Here is a 17,699-nt window from a genome sequence, read left to right as displayed (position 1 = left end):
AAGGATTTTTGTGTATTTTTGTGTCTGTGGAATACTAACAACACTGACAAATGTTTCAGTTACTGTTTTATCTGCAACATTATGTGAGGAGACAGTGGATGTAGCAAAACCGGAATTACTGCAATTATAATATTTGTATTGGCTCTCCCATGTTGTGCTTGTGCAACATAACTCCTCTTCCTCCTCCTCCTACACACCACCACCTTCTACTTTGGAGGACTAAGGGCCTCTGCTTAAACAACAAGACTTTCTCTTCACCTTCTCCCCAAACAACTCCCTCCCCAATCTGCATGAAATCACACAACATACATCTTAATTTGTATTTTTGCAACAGTGCAGTTTAGGTTCTGACACCAAAAGTAGACTCCAGAGTTCATATTTTCACATGTTATTACTGCAAAAGACCTTCTAAAGCAAAGGGGATGAAAAGGCAAGTTGGGGTCTTCATGATGCTTCACTCGTTTTAGAAAAGGACTATCATGATTTGCAGGTAAGAAAGTTGTGTATCATCTATAATCTGGCAAATATGTATATATAACATTTATAGCAATGTGATTCTATCGCAGAGGTTCCCAACCTTTTTTTGACCAGGGACCACTTTGACCAGGGACCACTCTTCAACATTAGCACCAAAAGGGTTACAAATCAGTTTTGGTCAACTTCAGATTCAGTTTGGTTATTTGGGGTGCTGATTCAGAAAATTGCATTAGATAGACCACATCAGCTTTAGTTTCTGATACAGAATATATGCCATCCAGTAGTCGCCATCTGCTTGCCCACAGAAAACCATATTTAATAATCTAAAACTGATGTGGTCTATCCAATGCAATGGTCAGCTCTGCAGAAAGCAGTGGAAAAAAGTAATGAAATAAAATAAAATAAATAGGAAGGAGGTTCATGGAACAGATTTTTGTTCTCACTGCTGGGTCACAGCCCACAGGTTATCACTGTTCTACAGAGTATGTACCAGGATATGAATCTGTGGCCTGATCCTTCAGATATTGTTGAAACTGCAACTCCCAGGAGCCCTTGTTAGCATAGGATCATGAAGGATCATGTCCAAAATATCTTGAAATTCACACTTATCTACTCCAGTTCTGTACTATCAAGTCAGTTCTCTCTGACAAAGCAGAGGCAGGTAACTGTGATAAGTCCAGGAACCAGTTTTTGCTCCTGAATTTTCTGAAGATCACAGACTGCCTCCCTCCCCAATAGCGAAATGGCTGAAAACCCATTTCTATTTTTTGAAAAAGAAACATTTAGGTTAAACAATCAAAAATACATCAGCAAAGGAGGCTGTGACCTATACATGTATTGTGCAGTAGGAAGATGGACAGCAATCTAATTGAAAAGTGAATTGTTGCTACTGGAGACTTTCAAAATAACCTATTCATCTTTGTTAAATTCAGGAAAATAAAGGGCAGTCCCAAGAGCCATAAAAACAGTTGGAGATTTGGCTACATGCAATCTAACTGTCAGACTTTACCCACCCATGCAATAAAGGTTACTGTAATTCAGGCACACTTGCCCAGGATTGTCATGTGTTTTCATCTGCTGAGTTTTCTGCTTCTAATGTTTCCAAACCAACCTGAAAGCAAAGATTATCAAGTTTAATTCACCAGACTTCCTTGAAGACTACAGTGGCAAATCTGAGAAACATTTTCACATAGCCTCAATCATTCGCAAGATGGCAACCCCACAACATTAGGTCTAATGAAATAGTTTCCATTGCAGTTATTTTTTAGATTTGTCTGTAGCTCAGAATAGTGAGTAAAACTTGATAACTCAATAAAGAATGTGTAACTTTTTGTGTAATTGTAACATATTGCCATAGTGAAATATATTGGTTTGAAACTGACTCCATTATTTTGAAACACCCTATATATTCCTTGGGACCCCTGGTGGCACAGTGTGTTAAAGCGCTGAGCTGCTGAACTTGTGGACCAAAAGGTGCCAGGTTCAAATCCCGGGAGCAGAATGAGTGCCCGCTGTTAGCCCCAGCTCCTGCCAATCTAGCAGTTCGAAAACATGCCAATGTAAGTAGATCAATAGGTACCGCTCCAGCGAGAAGGTAACGACGCTCCATGCAGTCATGCTGGCCACATGACCTTGGAGGTGTCTACAGACAACGCTGGCTCTTCGGCTTAGAAATGGAGATGAGCACCAACCCCCAGAGTCGGTCACGACTGGACTTAACGTCAGGGGAAAACCTTTACCTATATAATACTTCTGTCCCCGTTTTCCAAAATAGATGTCCTTGGATAAATATATACTGACAGTAGCCAACCTAGGGTGCATCTATACTGCAGAATTAATGCTGTTTGACACAACCTTAAGTGCCATGATTCAATGCTATGAAATTATGTGAGTTCAAGTTTTACAAAGATATTAGCCCTTTCTGCCAAATACTCTGCTAAACAGTTTCACCAAACTACAGCTCTCATAATTCCATAGCATTTACACGCTACAATTAAAATGCTGTCAAACTGTACTAAGTCTACAGTGTAGATGCAGCCCTCGGTCTAGGACTAATGCTCATTTTTCACTGGAAAATAATGCAAGAGAGTGTTTGAAAGCAGAAAATTGACAAACCACCAGAGAAGCTAACCTTTCCACTGCTCACAGCAGTTCTCCTGAGATTTTGTAAGTTATTTTTCCCCACCTAAAGAGAAAAACACACAATAGCAAGCAGACTAGAAAAAGGAAATGCAGAAAGACAGTAGCAGACAAAGTACCTAATAGACAACCCTCTGGAGTATTTCACTGAAAATCACCATTTGCTCTCCAGCAACTAGATTCCATCTACATTTTCCAGACCTGGGTTTTGTTACTGACATTGTAATTTCTTGCTTTGATAGGAGAGTGGCTACAAAAATAGCTGCTGAAAAAACCCCACTTCCAAACTATAATGGAATTCTTTAAAACAAGAAATTTTCAGCCCATAGCCTGAAAACAAAGACCTCATGTCTCACCTTTATTTGACCATATTTTAAATGCTACTCCCTCAAGTAACATAATGTTTAAAATATTTGAAGATTTTCTTAATGGAAAATACTATAAGCATAGCAGAGCAACCATAATGATTAGCTTCATAATAACATGCCCACATAACTACCTCCCCAGTGGAACACTACTTTCCACATTAAAGCTAAACGATACACTGAAAACAAAATCAGTTATTAATAGAAATTGTTTATCAGCAATCAAAACTAGTTTAATTGGCTTGACAAAATGCAAAAGAAAATGAGATGTTCAAAACCTTCTAGAAGATTGCAAAGAGTCGCATTAACAAACTATTTCTGCTCCTACCCTCAAACCGAAGTTTTAGCCTAGCACTGTAAGTATAGATACTTGTCTGCTTAGTCCAGACATAACACAGTCCTCCATGTAATACTTATATAAACTGTCCTTTCTGTTTAAAAGTTCAGATATGTGTAATGTCTTACAGCGTGCCTATTTTCTTGGCTGGAAAACTTTAAGATTGTTGTGCTGCAATGAAAAAAGATGATGGATACAAGTCTGCTGGCACCACAAAGTTACAGTGGTCTGATATCACTTTAAATCCCATGATTCCATCCTGCAGAATTTTGGAATTTGTAGTTTGACAACTATTTCTGGCTGAGTTCATCAGAGCTGTCTTTCAGAGAATTTCATTTCCTCATAAAACTGGAAAAACTAGGATCCTGTGGGAAGTATCCAACACATTTAAACTTTAAAGGTGCAATCTTGATATATTCTGTGACTAAAGACCAAAGACAGGATATCTGTTTGTTTCATCAGCAATGTATCCTCACAAAAAAGTTACGCATGGGCCTCTAAGATCCTCAGGGAAGTACTTCTTTCTAACCCATCACCTTCATAGGCATGTTTGGTGGGAATGCCTTCCCTGGGGCTGAACTCCCTCCATAGAAATGTCATGATGTATCCACTCTTGTTCCCTTTTTGACAGTAGTTAAGACATTTATCCCATCAAGATTTGGCAAACTGATTGTTGGTGAGATAACATTTCTGGTCCCAAATATTTTGGATCAAGGATACTCATCCTGTAGTACTAGTAGGTTAATACTATTTGTTGTCAGCTTTTGTATTTTTAAGCTATTTGTGTTTTTATTGTTATCTTTTTTTTTTTACTGGGTTGTTGTGTGTTTTCCAGGCTGTATGGCCATGTTTCAGAAGCATTCTCTCCTGATGTTTCGCCCACATCTATGGCAGGAAAGGAAAATTCAGGATCAGCTTTTCTTAGCTAGCCCTGCTTCAGCATCTGCAATGATGTTCAAATGTCTATGTGCTCAAGCACAGTTTACTCTGTCCCTTCCCACTAATTATAATGTGAAAAGCAAAACAAAACAAAAAAACAAAAAAAAAACCTGATCTGCAGGGGAACCAAAATCTGATTCCACAAGTACATACATCTTTCTAGTGAGTCTTGTCATGTTCTGGACAGAATGCATCTCCAGAGATCACAGGGCTCAATCTGACCATTTCCTGGCTCCTAAGATTCCATCATAAGGCTGCGGTCTCTTTTTTCTAAAACTATTGCTCCTAAAATTTCATTATAAGACAATAGTTGTATTATCTCAAATCTTTCCAAGCTGAAAAATGATGTCATCTTTGATTCATAACATCAATATTCAAAGTGATGCATTCAGGTCACTTATGCTCATCTGGACCTTTATTAGACAGAATACTTGAAACCAAACTTTGATTCTCCCCTTCCAACAAAGCTGATGACCATGATACAATTTCTCTCTTTTGAGTTCATCTTATTAATACTAATTGCAAGGCTTGATTTCAAAGGATGTACAGCTGTTGTTTTTTTGTTTTTTTTAAAAAAGAACTACATATGGGAATGATGCCTTTTATATTAGCAGTTGTGTTCTGGATATCATATTATTACTACTATCAGCTATTATTATATGGAAGATGGATCCTAAAAATACACATTGCTATTAGGCATATGGAATTTGAATCTATTTGCCAGGAATACTGTATAATTCTGATTTAAGATATAAACTGCATCCTTATATCCTACCAGAAACAAAGCCTCAGGTTTCATCCTTCTTTAAGGAAAATGTTTCATCGCATACAATTGTAGGGATAGTGTTGAACTGATTTGTCAGATAAAAAGGTCACACAGGAAAGCAACAACAGTGCCAAATTATTATATTTCATAATCCTAAAAGGCTGCCAAAATAATTTCAAAAGCAGATGCAGAGAATCTTGTGCATGTTTTAACACACAAGTCTACATGCTATGCAAATGCAGGCAGACCATCATCTTTCTGACTGATATAATACCATGACGGACACTCCCAGCAGAGCTCAGAGCCAAATCTTCAACCTTGTTTGTTTTGCAGTTGGTGGGTCTCACAATTTTGAGATAATCACTGTTTAACAATAATAAAAACCACCACTCCTAAAGAAGTTCAGTAACTTTAAAAACTCATTCCAGGCTGTGGCACAGGCTGGTTAGTAGCCAGCTGCAATAAATTCCTATGACCAAGAGGTCATGAGTTCGAGGCCAGCCCGTATCAGAGTGAGCACCCGACCATTACAATAAAAAATAGCCCTGCTCATTGTTGACCTAAGCAACCTGAAAGATAGTTGAATCTATCAAGTACGAAATTTAGATACCACTATGTGAGGAGGCAAATATAACTAATTTATGACACCATAAAAATCATCCAGCAGCGTTTGGAATGAGGAAGTCGGCATCACAGTGGATGATGAAGGAGCTGCTCCCCCTGTGACCGGAATCGAGCATACCCTCAGGAAGCAGGAAGCTGGAGAAGGTTAAATTGCCTCTGTGTGTCTGTCTCTGTCTCTATGTTCATATGGCATTTAATGTTTGCCTTGTATGTGTGATCTGCTCTGAGTCCCCTTCGGAGTGAGAAGGGAGGAATATAAATACTGTAAATAAATAATAAATAAATAAATTCCACACTCCCAATGTTTTCCAATTGCTAAAGGGCTAGCATGAGTCACCAGATAGTTAGACAGATAGATAGACAGACAGACAGATAGACAGGATGGATGGATAGATAATTTATTTATCTATTTATCTATCCATCTATCCATCACACCCTGTCCAACTTTGTAATATCATGTTAATATTACATCCAGGGGTTTACAAAAATTTCAAACCTTTCACAAAGGTTTCTGGGTGCTGGCATCTCTTGCTCATACTTTTCTCATGCACAGAAGATGACAAAAGTATTATTTAAAAAACATAAACGCTATGAAGAAAACATACGCATAACATATACATCAGTTAAAATTTTAGAAAGAGAGCAATCCTATTTATTCTCAGCTTCCAAATGCCAAGCCAATCAAAAAGACTCTCTGAAAGACATGATTTCTCAGACTTCCCCAGTATTCTGCAGAAGACAAAAGACACTACAAAATGCTAGTCTGATAAAGCCCTAAGTCGACCTCATATATAAGTCAAGGACAGGTTTGGGGACTAAAATTATGGATTTTGATTGTGGAGATTTCCATCTTTCAGGATCCAATAATATTCTCTCCTCCCCCTGCCCCCCCCCCCAACTCCATTGTGTACACATGCTTGATATTCCGAGGCCTGACTATTACCCAGTACTGCATCTGAAGAAGTGGGTTCATATCCATGAAAGCCCATGTTACATAATAACCAGTGAGTCTTAAAAGCGTTGCTACATTCTTTCCTTTTCCCTCTCCCTTCCCCTTCTCATCTTCTTCTTGGAAGCACTGTAATTTGCCAATCTTGGGACCAACAAAGACACTTCAATCTGAGACTACCCTGGAGATGGGGAGAAAGTTTGCATGTTGTTATAACTTCCTGGTGATTATACTCTGCAATTGCGCTATTTTAACAGAACTCAAAAGTGAAGGGCATTCTTCGATAAGATACCCACAGGCACCAGTGCACACACAGACACAGTTATGTGGAACACCCTCCCCAAAGATATACGGCAAACCCCAACCCTTTTGAATTTTAGAAAAGCCTTAAAAACATGGCTATGAGTTCGAGGCCCGCTCAGAGCCTATGTTTGTCTTGTCTTTGTTCTATGTTAAAAGGCATCGAATGTTTGCCTATATGTGTAATGTGATCCGCCCTAAGTCCCCTTCGGGGTGAGAAGGGCGGAATATAAATGCTGTAAATAAATAAATAAATAAATAAATAAATAAATATGTGCTCAGGCTTTTAACGAATAAAAGACAAAGACGACTCAGACTGATGTATGGATAAAGCACGAGGATATTGGATGAACGGATTTTAACCATATGTTTTATATTTTATACTGTATTTAACTATTTGTAATAGATTTTATGTACTGTTTGTTTTAATGATGTGTTTACATTTAATTGTTGCCAATTGTACGCCGCCCTGAGTCCCTTCGGGTGAGAAGGGCGGGATAGAAATATTGGAAATAAATAAAAATAAATAATGGTGAATATTCATTTATATATTTAATATATTTAAATGTTTATATTTTAAAATATATTTATATTTATGCAAGGTCTCCTCCTTCTCATCATCATGTTTTGCTTCTTCTTGGGATCCTGAGATGGCAGGTGGCTCCAAGCCAGCCATTTTGCAGGACTCCACACCAATTAAAGGGGCTTTCAAGGGGGTGAAGAAGTAGGCTATGCCACTACTTGCCTGCCAAAGCCTGCACTTGGGGAGGACAGAAGGCAATAAAAGGAATGGGGGGGGGGATAAGAGGTGTTATGTATGTGTGTGCGAAACAGGGAGAGTGCTTGTGGAGTGCTTGCTTTTTAAAAATTTCAACAATATTGAAAATTTTACAATAAAGGATTTTTGGTGTGCAGAACTGCTTTTATTCTGCTTTGAATAAATACTTTGAATCATTTATATTTTGTTGATAGTTTAATAATACAGTATTTTAATCACTGGAGGGGTTTTGTATGTTTTAAACATATATCTTTTCATTTGTAATTTTCTTGGGAAAAGGTAGAGTATAAATAAAGGGAGGGATAGATATATAGATAGGGGTTTGACTGGCTGCATATGGTCTTGGGTGGTAATTTCTGAATATTTTTGAATGGATGAGGACAGGAAGAACACAGACTGACATTGGGGAAAGAAAGCATGTGAACTGAACTGGTTGGAGATTGACAGGTTATATAGCTGGATCACAAAGTCTTCCTTTTATGAAATGGGTGTTCTGGGTTCATTTTTTTTCTATTTATATTCTCAAGCTAATAATTCACTTCTGGTTGATCCTTAAAATTTTTGGATAAGTTGTCTCAGAGCAATGGAAAATTGCTTTCAATTAAAACTTTTATTAACATTATTTCCAAACCACTTTTAGTCACTATCTGAGAACACTTGCTCAGAATTCCAAATAACCCCATGGGCCAAATAAAGTTTGGAGACCCAAATGTAAAGAAAAAGCTTATTTTTGCATCCTATGGTGGGGGCTCCAAGGCATCTGACTGCTCTTATAGCAAAATTCAGAGGTGCTGGTTCTCTGTTCCTTTTTGCATTTTGTAAAGATTATCCTGGAGCCTCCGGTGGCTCAGTGTGTTAAAGCACTGAGCTGCTGAACTTGCAGACCAAAAGGTTCAAACCTGGGGAGCAGAGTGAGCGCCCACTGTTAGCTCCAGCTTCTGCCAACCTAGCAGTTCGAAAAAATGCAAATGTGAGTAGATCAATAGGTACCGCTCCGGCGGGAAGGTAACAGCATTCCATGCAGTCATGTCAGTCACATGACCTTGGAGGTGTCTACGGATAACGCCGGCTCTTCGGCTTAGAAATGGAGATGAGCACCAACCCCCAGAGGTGGATACGACTGGGCTTAACGTCAGGGGAAACCTTTACCTTTACCTTTAAAGATTATCCTGGTACCATTGCTCAAGAATCCATGTCGTTTAAAAGAAGAAGAGATGTCAATAATGAAAACATAAGTTTCCCTCAGCTAAAACTCAGTTTGCAATAGTCTGCCCAGAACAAAAATAATGCTCTAGGTGGTTGCAGAAGTGACAGACTAATCACACAAGCTTCCTGTATGAGTTAGACTTAGAGGGACTCTTTGCTGTGAGTGTATAGAAGCGAGGAAATGCCTACCTGACTATCATATCAGCAATCCCAACAAACCGCTGAGGATACAAACTAAGCACAATCAAACTATGTGATGCAGTAGTAAACATTAAATTATAGGCTACATTAAGAAGATTATAGACTGGGGGGAAAAATAGTACCACTCTATTTTGCTTTGGTCAGACCTCACTAGGAATACTGTCCCAGTATACTAATGAGCCAGAATACATTCAGAGAAAGTTGGACTGGAACATAAAAGATTGCATCTCCTATGAGGAACAGTTGAGTAAAGGGAGTGTGTTCCACCCGGAGTAAATTGAGAAGTGACAGAACAGAGGCAGGGGCAACACCAATGTCCCAGGATATACAGGCAAGTGCGTGTTGTCCCTAGATTGTCTCCTCCTACCAGTAGCCTGGTTAACCAAATGGGCAGGTTCAATGGACTGAAGCTGCTGCTTAATATCAAGTCAATAAATGGGAAAACAACAGCTATCCAGGACCTGATCCTGGATGAACATGCCAACCTGGCCTGTATTACAAAGACCTGGTTGCATGAGGCCATGGGGGGGGGGGGGAATCCCACCAGGTTTCTCTGTACAGTAGCAGGCAAGGCTTGCGGGCTGGGTAGGACAGGTAGCAATGGTCTACTGGGACTCCATTTCCTTGATCAGGTGCCCCATCCTGCAGTCATCAGGGTTCGAGTGTGTTTACCTAAGGGTGGGTTGCCAAAACAGAATAAGATTTCTGTTAGTGTACCATCCACCCTGTTGCATTAGAGTCTCCCTTCCTGAGCTGACCGGGGTGACCTCTGGTTTGGTATTGGGAGTTCCAATGGCTACTAGTGCTGGGGGATTTCAACATCTATGCAGAGACTACCCTGTTGGGAGCTACTCAGGACTTCATGGCTTCCATGACAACCATGGGGCTGTCCCAACTAGTATCCGGCCCCACCCATGTAGCTGGACACACATTGGACCAGGTTTTTTGTGTGGGATGGGATTACGGTGCCGGTGAGACAGGGACTAGAGCAACATTAGCATCGAACTTGGAGCGAATTTGACCGAGCACAGGATGGAGTTTATTTAAAAGCCTATTCTACAGCAATAGAAGCAGCAGAAAAGTCTTATTTTGCTGCTAACATTCCATCCGCAAATAACCTCTTGAGGCCTGTGAAACCTCTGAGGATGAGGACGAGCATTTTCTAGTTAAGCCTAGTATTTCTGTGGGAGGGGGGGGAAGCTGAAGTGTTTTTTGAGATGATGGGAATGTTTGGGTAGACCTGTTGTCAGGGAAACAAGCAGCAATTCCCATGAGAATCGGCCAGCAATTGATTCTGAAAGGAATATGGAGGAGACAGGAGGGTTACAGAGAACCCAGCATTTACAGATCAGAAGAGATAGCGCAAAACAGAGACAAATCCGGTGTTCCCAGAGACTGAAAGATAAACAAAGGGAACCCAGGTGTGAGCCAAGTGTGATGTCATGGGCAAGAGGGAGTATTCTTGAGCCTGATTTCTGCTGCTGTAGAGACTAGAACATGAACCAATTGTTTCAAATTACAGAAGAGATTCTACCTAAACATTTAGGAGAAGTTTATGATAGGATTTGTTTGGCATTGAACATACTGCCTTGGAAAGTGACAGACTCTCCTTTTTGGTGTTGGATATATCTTGGTTCACTTTTCAACTCTGTTGTTGTTGTTAACTTTATTTATATCCAGACATTTCCCCCAAGACTGGGACTTAAGGACGGTCACACATTAAAAAGGTACAATTAAAACATACAAAAAGTGAAAATTAAAACTGAATTAAACCATGACCCATATTAAAAACATATACTCTACATGATTTTAAAAATTAAACAATATAATTAAAAATAATACAGAAATTGCACCCCATTATTAAAAGCCCTAAATTCCAAAACCCTGTCTGAATTCTTTACATCTCCAGATAGAAGTCCACAAACACAAGGAGGGAACCATTCTAGCCTTCCTAAGCAGGGACTTCAAAGTGCAGTGGCAGCCACTAGAAAAGTCCTTTCTTGTGTTTTCAGCAGCTGTAGCTGTAAAAAGTGCCTCTCATGGATCTCGGGGCCCAGGCAGACTCCTATTGAGAGATATGGCCCAGACGGTAGTTGTATAGGACCTTATAAATCGTACAGGGCTTCCTAAGTCATAACTAAAACTCCACCGTTCTATGTTTCTACTTGCATGTCAACGGATGCAGGCCTTTGGCTGGAAATATGCCCCAATCCCAAAGTGTTTCTAACCACCAGACAATGCAGGGGACTTAGATATCAGCCAGCCATTCCTTTAAATAGGCTTTTCTTTTGTATAACTATTTCATAGCATGCTGTAGAACAAGAGAAGTTTAATTCAGTCAAAGCATAAAGTATTTCTCCAAGGTTTTCCTTCACTTTCCACAGTCAACCCATTGTTCCTTTGTTCTGCTTCACCTGAGTGCAGGTTCAGAACTAGTAGGCCCTTGGTATTTCTGTCGTTTATATGTGCCTCAAATTAACTCCAACTTATTGCAGGCCTATTTTTTTGCTTGTATCTCCATCAAATTTGTAGGATTCAGCTAAACTGTAAGGTTCACCAGAAGCTCACTTTATTGCCAAGATCCTGCAATCTTTTCTTAGCACTATCCCTAATCTGCTCTAGTACCTAACCCATGTTTCCAGTGCCAACACCCTCTGTTCTTTTTCTTAAGGCACTCTGTTGCCATTGTTATATACTTACACGTTTGGTAGCTGAGAGAAATGCTGCAGATATAGGGCAGAATTCTAGGACTCTCTGGTTGCTCCAGTGCAATTTTGTGTTGACCATAGTTACACTGGAGGATTTAGAGAATCCGCAAAAGAATATATTAATTAAATATGTAAATAATCAAATCCACTAAAGTGAAACTTATAGATGTGGAGGTGCAACTGTAAAGAATAGTTAGGGGTACGTATCTTTAGCCTGAAGAAAAGAAGACTATGAAGTGATTCAATAACCATTATCAATTTTTGAATTTCACACCTATTTATTTATCTATCATGTCCGAAGCGAACCAAGGGTACAAGTTCTAATGTATTTGAAATTTCACACCTAATTCTATGTGATTTCCTCAGCACAGCAGCTTAGAATCTAACTGTATGACAGGACTTTATCCAGCTGTCACATGTTCTAAGACTGAATTTCAATCTTTTTAAAAATAAGATCATAACATTTTCAAAGACAGATAATGCTACAAATCACAATGGTTGGATAATTAACAACAGGAAAGGTGAAGTGGTGTGACATCTGGTCTGTTAAAAGTGCAGGTGCAGTTTTAGTAGCTTGTAAGAAATATGTTAATTCACATAGCAAAAGTATTGAGCTGTTCAGAAGTTTAATGTCAAACTCACACAATAAACTTCAGGTTTAACATGAGGTAAGATTGTCAAGATATTATCTGACGTTTTTAGTTAAAACAGCAGAACAGGGAGGGGGGAAAAATCACATCACGACTGATGCTTAACCTACTGGTCCTAACCCATACCTTTTATGTTTTTATCCTCTGCCCAAAACCAACAGGACACAAAAGCAGCTTCATTGTGTGTTCTCACTGTTAACATTTGGTTGGTGCCTATTAACCAAACTGACTGTGTTCATGAAAACTAAGAAGGCAGCTGGGGCAGGATTGGGTGGGCAGGTGGAAGAGTCCTGTTTCATACTGAGCACTTATGATCTTTCTAAGAGAATAATAAGTGCTTGGTCTTTAAAGTAACTTTAACCCTACAGGTCTGACAAAATCTTTAGAAGCTGGTTCAGGCTTCAAACGCTCGTGAGATGCTTCAAAGAAAAAGATGCAATAGCCACTTGGTGTACATTCCCACTGTATAATAATTGAGAGCAGCAGCTGCATTCGTCTGCCAAATCCACCACAGAATGAAACTGGCAAGGTTTCAGCAGGACTCAGGGGTCTTCTGTTGTTAGCAAGGACTCATCTACAGGTCATCAGCAATGAACATGGTACATGTGTTTTAAAGTGGAAATGAGAAAAAAGAATATTACACTATGTAACAAAATTTGAAAAAAAATGTTCTGTTCCTGGTTTGAAAGTGTTATTTCCTGTTTAATTGTGCAGTACATACTTTGAAAGTAGTTATTATACTCCAGAAGCTTTGTTTTTATGGCTGCCACAAATTACGTTGAATTGGTTGAGACACTGAGATATTCATTGAAAAACGATAGCAAAATGTGCTGCAGGATGTCCCACAAAAATAAGGTTTTTGCAATTTAATAAACTTTTTCCATGTTTTTATGATAGAACTAATTAGGAAATGGCATTTATAACCCAGGAACAAAAATCACATTACATAGTGTTTATTAGCCCCCATCAAATATTTGGCACCAGTCGCAAGCCCACAGCAGGGAGAGCCAGTGTGGTCTGAAAGCCAGCACTGGACTATGTTGCTGGGGACCAGAATTCAAATCTCTGTTCAGCCATGAAAATCCATGGGATGACCTTGGGCAAGTCACATTCTCTAAGCCTCAGAGGAAGGCAAAGGCAATCAATTTCTGAACAAATCTTGCCAGAGAAAACTCATGATAGGTTGCCATAAGGCTTGAAGGCACACAGTAACAATACTGTCTCTGTCCAAGAAAGTAGTGGAAGCTAGAAAAAATTAAGGGAAGTATAGGAATTAGAGAAAGAAATAAAGTTATCATTTTTTAAAAAAATTACATTTTAACTATTTATCACTCGCTTTCTCTAATTGTGCGTTACTTTCACTATTCACACCTAAACGTGTTAAGAGGAAGGCATGTCAAGACAACCCTTGTTGGGACCGCCTTCCATCTGGAAATCAATGTCCTCATTGCGAAAGAACATATGGATCCAGAATAGGTCTCTACAGTCACTTATGGACCCACCGCCAAAACCCTACACTTATAGAAGTCAATCATACTCAACCACGAGTGAGTGATAGCCTACAATGATGATGATGACATATAACTCTTCATGTGCAGATTGGGTTCTTTACTAAAATCTGAAGACATACAGTAGAGGAGCAACAAATAAAGCTCTCCTTTACACAACACATCAAACATCTGAATTTTGCTAACACAATACAGTATGTTGGCCACCAACTTCAGGTCACAGCCTCCTTGTTCAGAAGCAATATATTTATATTTATATATTTATTTACTGTATTTATATATCACTTTTTTCATCCCTGGGGGAGCTCAAAGCAATTTACAACATAATATTGGCAAAATTCAGTGCCTAACATACATGTAAAAACAAATCATAAAATCCAAACAAGAAACATATAACTATGTGTTAAACTCAATAAAACCATTAAATATAAGATATAACAACATTTAGACATAAAAACATAGAATTAAAACACCTAATATAAACATTAAAACCACATAATCCAAAATCATAGACTGGGGCCATTCCAATTATCAATTGCACATATTCCCTATTTATTTCTCACACTGCATTACTTTACTGGTCAAAAGCTTGGTCCTACTGCCATGTCTTTGTTATCTTTCTGAAGGCCAAAAGAGAGGGCGCTGATCTAATCTCACTGGGGAGAGAGTTCCAGAGCTGAGGAGCCACCACTGAGAAGGCCCTGTCTCTCGTCCCCACCAACCACACTTGCAAAGCAGGTGGAGCTAAGAGCAGGGCCTCCCCAGAAGATTATAACCTCCATGATGGTTCATAGAGGGAGATACATTTGGGTAGGCAAGCTGGGCTGGAACCATTCAGGGCTTTATAGGCTAAAGCATAAGGGGGGGGGGGTTATACTCCCTCCACGTCATTCTGGTGAGAAATCTGGCTGCCACCTGTTGAACCATTTGAAGCTTCCGGACAGTCTACAAAGGCAAGGCATGGTTAAAAGCTGAACACCAGGGGTTTTTTGTTTTTAAAACCTGGCAAACCTGTTCTTAACTACTGGACATGAGGCAGGGTTGGGGTCTTCTTCCAATATAATCTTTTCCAAAATCTATCTATACACATAATAAAAGTGAAAATCTGTATGTGTGTATGTGACATGGGTGTTCTCTCACACAGACAGCTGCTGGCCTCCATAAACAGGCTACAGATTCCAGTGCTGTGGAGCCATCAAGTCACTCCCTCCCGGGACATTGCAGGTTACAGCGAACACATCCCAGTGTTCCTTTCTCTTTCCATTTGCATGACCCCACCCACTACCTCTCCCTTAACCCTATCCTACCCTTTTCTATGGCACACAGTAAACAGGGGAATTGATCAGCAACTGAACATACTGGAGAGGGTTGGGGAGAACTCAACATGATTTTTAGGAGTTGTAGGGACTGGGATGTATAGCTCACCTTCAATCTAAGAGCACTCTGAACTCCACCAATGATGATCCTGGAACTAACTTGGCACAAGAACCCCCATGACCAACAAAACATACTGGAAGTTTGTGGGAATAGACCTTGATTTTGGGAGTTATAGTTTACCTTATACAGATAGCACTGAACCCAGCTGACGTCGGATCTGAACCAAACTTGGAACACAGACCCAACATGGTTGACTGTGAATACTGGCAGGGTTTGGGGGTGATTGCTTTTGGGAGCTGTAGTTCACCCTTATCCATAGAGCCCTGAACCCAGCCAACGAGGGAACTGGACCAAACTTGGCACACAGACCCAACATGGCCAACTGTGAATACTGGTAGGGTTTGGGGGGGGGGGGCAATGACTTCCCTTGGCAGATGGGAGTTGTAGTTCGCCCTTATCCAGAGAGCCCTGAACCCAGTCAATGACAGATCTGGACCAAACTTGGCACACAAACCCAACATGGCCAAGAGCACATACAGGTGGGGTTTGGGGGTGATTGACCTTGGCATATGGGAGCTGCAGTTCACCCTTATCCAGAGAACCCTAAACCCAGCTGACAAATGCCCTTTTCAATTCACCCAGGCACCGCCAGATCCCCAAGGTAGTGGCAAATATCAATGAGACCGTGAATCTGCCACAACCCTCCTGAACATGCAGGCCAATCCAGTGGTTTCCAACCGCAGGAGGAATGCAGCAGCTGGAGTTGCCAAATCCCCCGAAGAGAAATCCCTGCCCGCTCTTCTTTGAAACGTCCAACATTTTTCAAGCAAGGTGTTTCCATCCGAGGCTGAGCCAGAATAAGCCATTTGGCCTCCATTAAGTGAAATACGGGGTCTCTGGATGGATGAGCGCGACAAGCCAGGGGCTGGTTTCAAAGCCCGAAACCCTTTGGATAGGATTGCAAAACGGAGAGAGAGAAAGAAAGAAAGAAAGAAAGAAAGAAAGAGAGAGAGAGAGAGAGAGAGAGAGAGAGAGAGAGAGAGAGAGAGAGAGAGAGAGAGAGAGAGAGAGAGAGAGGGAAAAGCAAGCCACACCAGCACTCTCCTCCTCAAGCGACACCCCCTCCCCAATCCTTTCGGAAAGTATACGGAGGAGGGGGAGACCACAAGGGGCTTTGGCTTCCACACAGCCCGAGCTGGCAGTTTCCAACTTCCAAGGAAAAGTTCCCCGAGGCGCCAGGGGATGAGAAGCACATGCAAAAACGCCTTCTTGGAAGTCGGGGGAGGGAATGGGGATCATGGTGGAACTTGAGCCCAGCTCGGGGTCTCCCGCTCTTCCCTTCCCTTTCGTTTTCCTCGGCTGAAAAACCTTCTCCCCCTTCCCGGACTCGCCTTGTTCAGACTCACCCTCCGAGTCCATCTCCGCCTGACTCTGCGGCAGGAGCCTCGCAGCTGGAGCGGGACAGAGGCGGCGAAGGAGGAGGAGGAGGAAAGAGCGAGGCGCCCCGGCTCTCCCGCGCTTGCTTGCTTGCGCGCTTGCTTCCCGGCGGCTACATCTCTCCCTAAGGAAACATCAGGGAGGGGGCAATGCCTCCTCTAACCCCCCCCCCCCCCCCGCCAACAGCAGCCCCGGAGCCACTGACGCGGTTGCGCGGGGGAGGGGAGGGGAGGGGCGCGCCCAGCCTGCCACGGAGCCAGGTGCTGCAGCGGGTTCAGGGGGAGCCTCCGCTTCAGGTTTCTTCCCCAGCACCGCAGCCAAGAAAGACCTCTGGAGAAGGCAAGGGCGCTGGGGGTAAAAAAAGAGGGGGTCTGGATTGCACTAAGGGCGCAGGGAAGGGGTTCTCCCACCCACCTTGAAAGCAAACTCCCAACCATAGCTGAGATGAACACTCTTGTGTGGCCATCTGGAAGAAGGTCCAGGCTGAGCTTGGTGGGCTTCATGCCCCAATGGGGATTCAAACCCTGGCCTCCGAAGCAGATTAAAATCAGAATACAAGAAAACTAGGAATCATAGAATCATAGAATCATAGAATAGTAGAGTTGGAAGAGACCTCATGGGCCATCCAGTCCAACCCCCTGCCAAGAAGCAGGAAATCGCATTCAAAGCACCCCCGACAGATGGCCATCCAGCCTCTGTTTAAAAGCCTCCAAAGAAGGAGCCTCCACCACAGTCCGGGGAAGAGAGTTCCACTGCCGAACAGCTCTCACAGTCAGGAAGTTCTTCCTAATGTTCAGGTGGAATCTCCTTTCCTGTAGTTTGAAGCCATTGTTCCGTGTCCTAGTCTGCAGGGCAGCAGAAAACAAGCTTGCTCCCTCCTCCCTATGACTTCTCACATATTTGTACATGGCTATCATGTCTCCATGAAGGAAGTAACC

At 41.4% G+C, this 17,699-nt stretch overlaps 2 protein-coding genes across 2 annotated transcripts in view; one reads left to right on the top strand and one right to left on the bottom strand.

Moving 5' to 3' along the window:
* fgd3 (FYVE, RhoGEF and PH domain containing 3) overlaps positions 1-16,882 on the bottom strand; it is a 121,140-nt gene extending 104,258 nt beyond the window's left edge. Inside the window, exon 1 of the mRNA XM_008115585.3 lies at positions 16,731-16,882. Coding sequence (XP_008113792.2) covers positions 16,731-16,743 — 13 coding nt within the window. The 5' untranslated portion in view covers positions 16,744-16,882. The remainder of the gene's footprint in view (positions 1-16,730) is intronic.
* LOC134296055 (uncharacterized) overlaps positions 1-17,699 on the top strand; it is a 435,533-nt gene that overhangs the window by 289,123 nt on the left and 128,711 nt on the right. The gene's annotated exons all lie outside the window — the stretch shown is intronic.

The sequence above is a fragment of the Anolis carolinensis genome, chromosome 2, assembly GCF_035594765.1.
Source record: "Anolis carolinensis isolate JA03-04 chromosome 2, rAnoCar3.1.pri, whole genome shotgun sequence".
Lineage (NCBI taxonomy): Eukaryota > Metazoa > Chordata > Lepidosauria > Squamata > Dactyloidae > Anolis > Anolis carolinensis.
The sequence above is the reverse complement of the archived record's forward strand: the minus strand, read 5'-3'. Positions and strand labels throughout refer to the sequence as shown.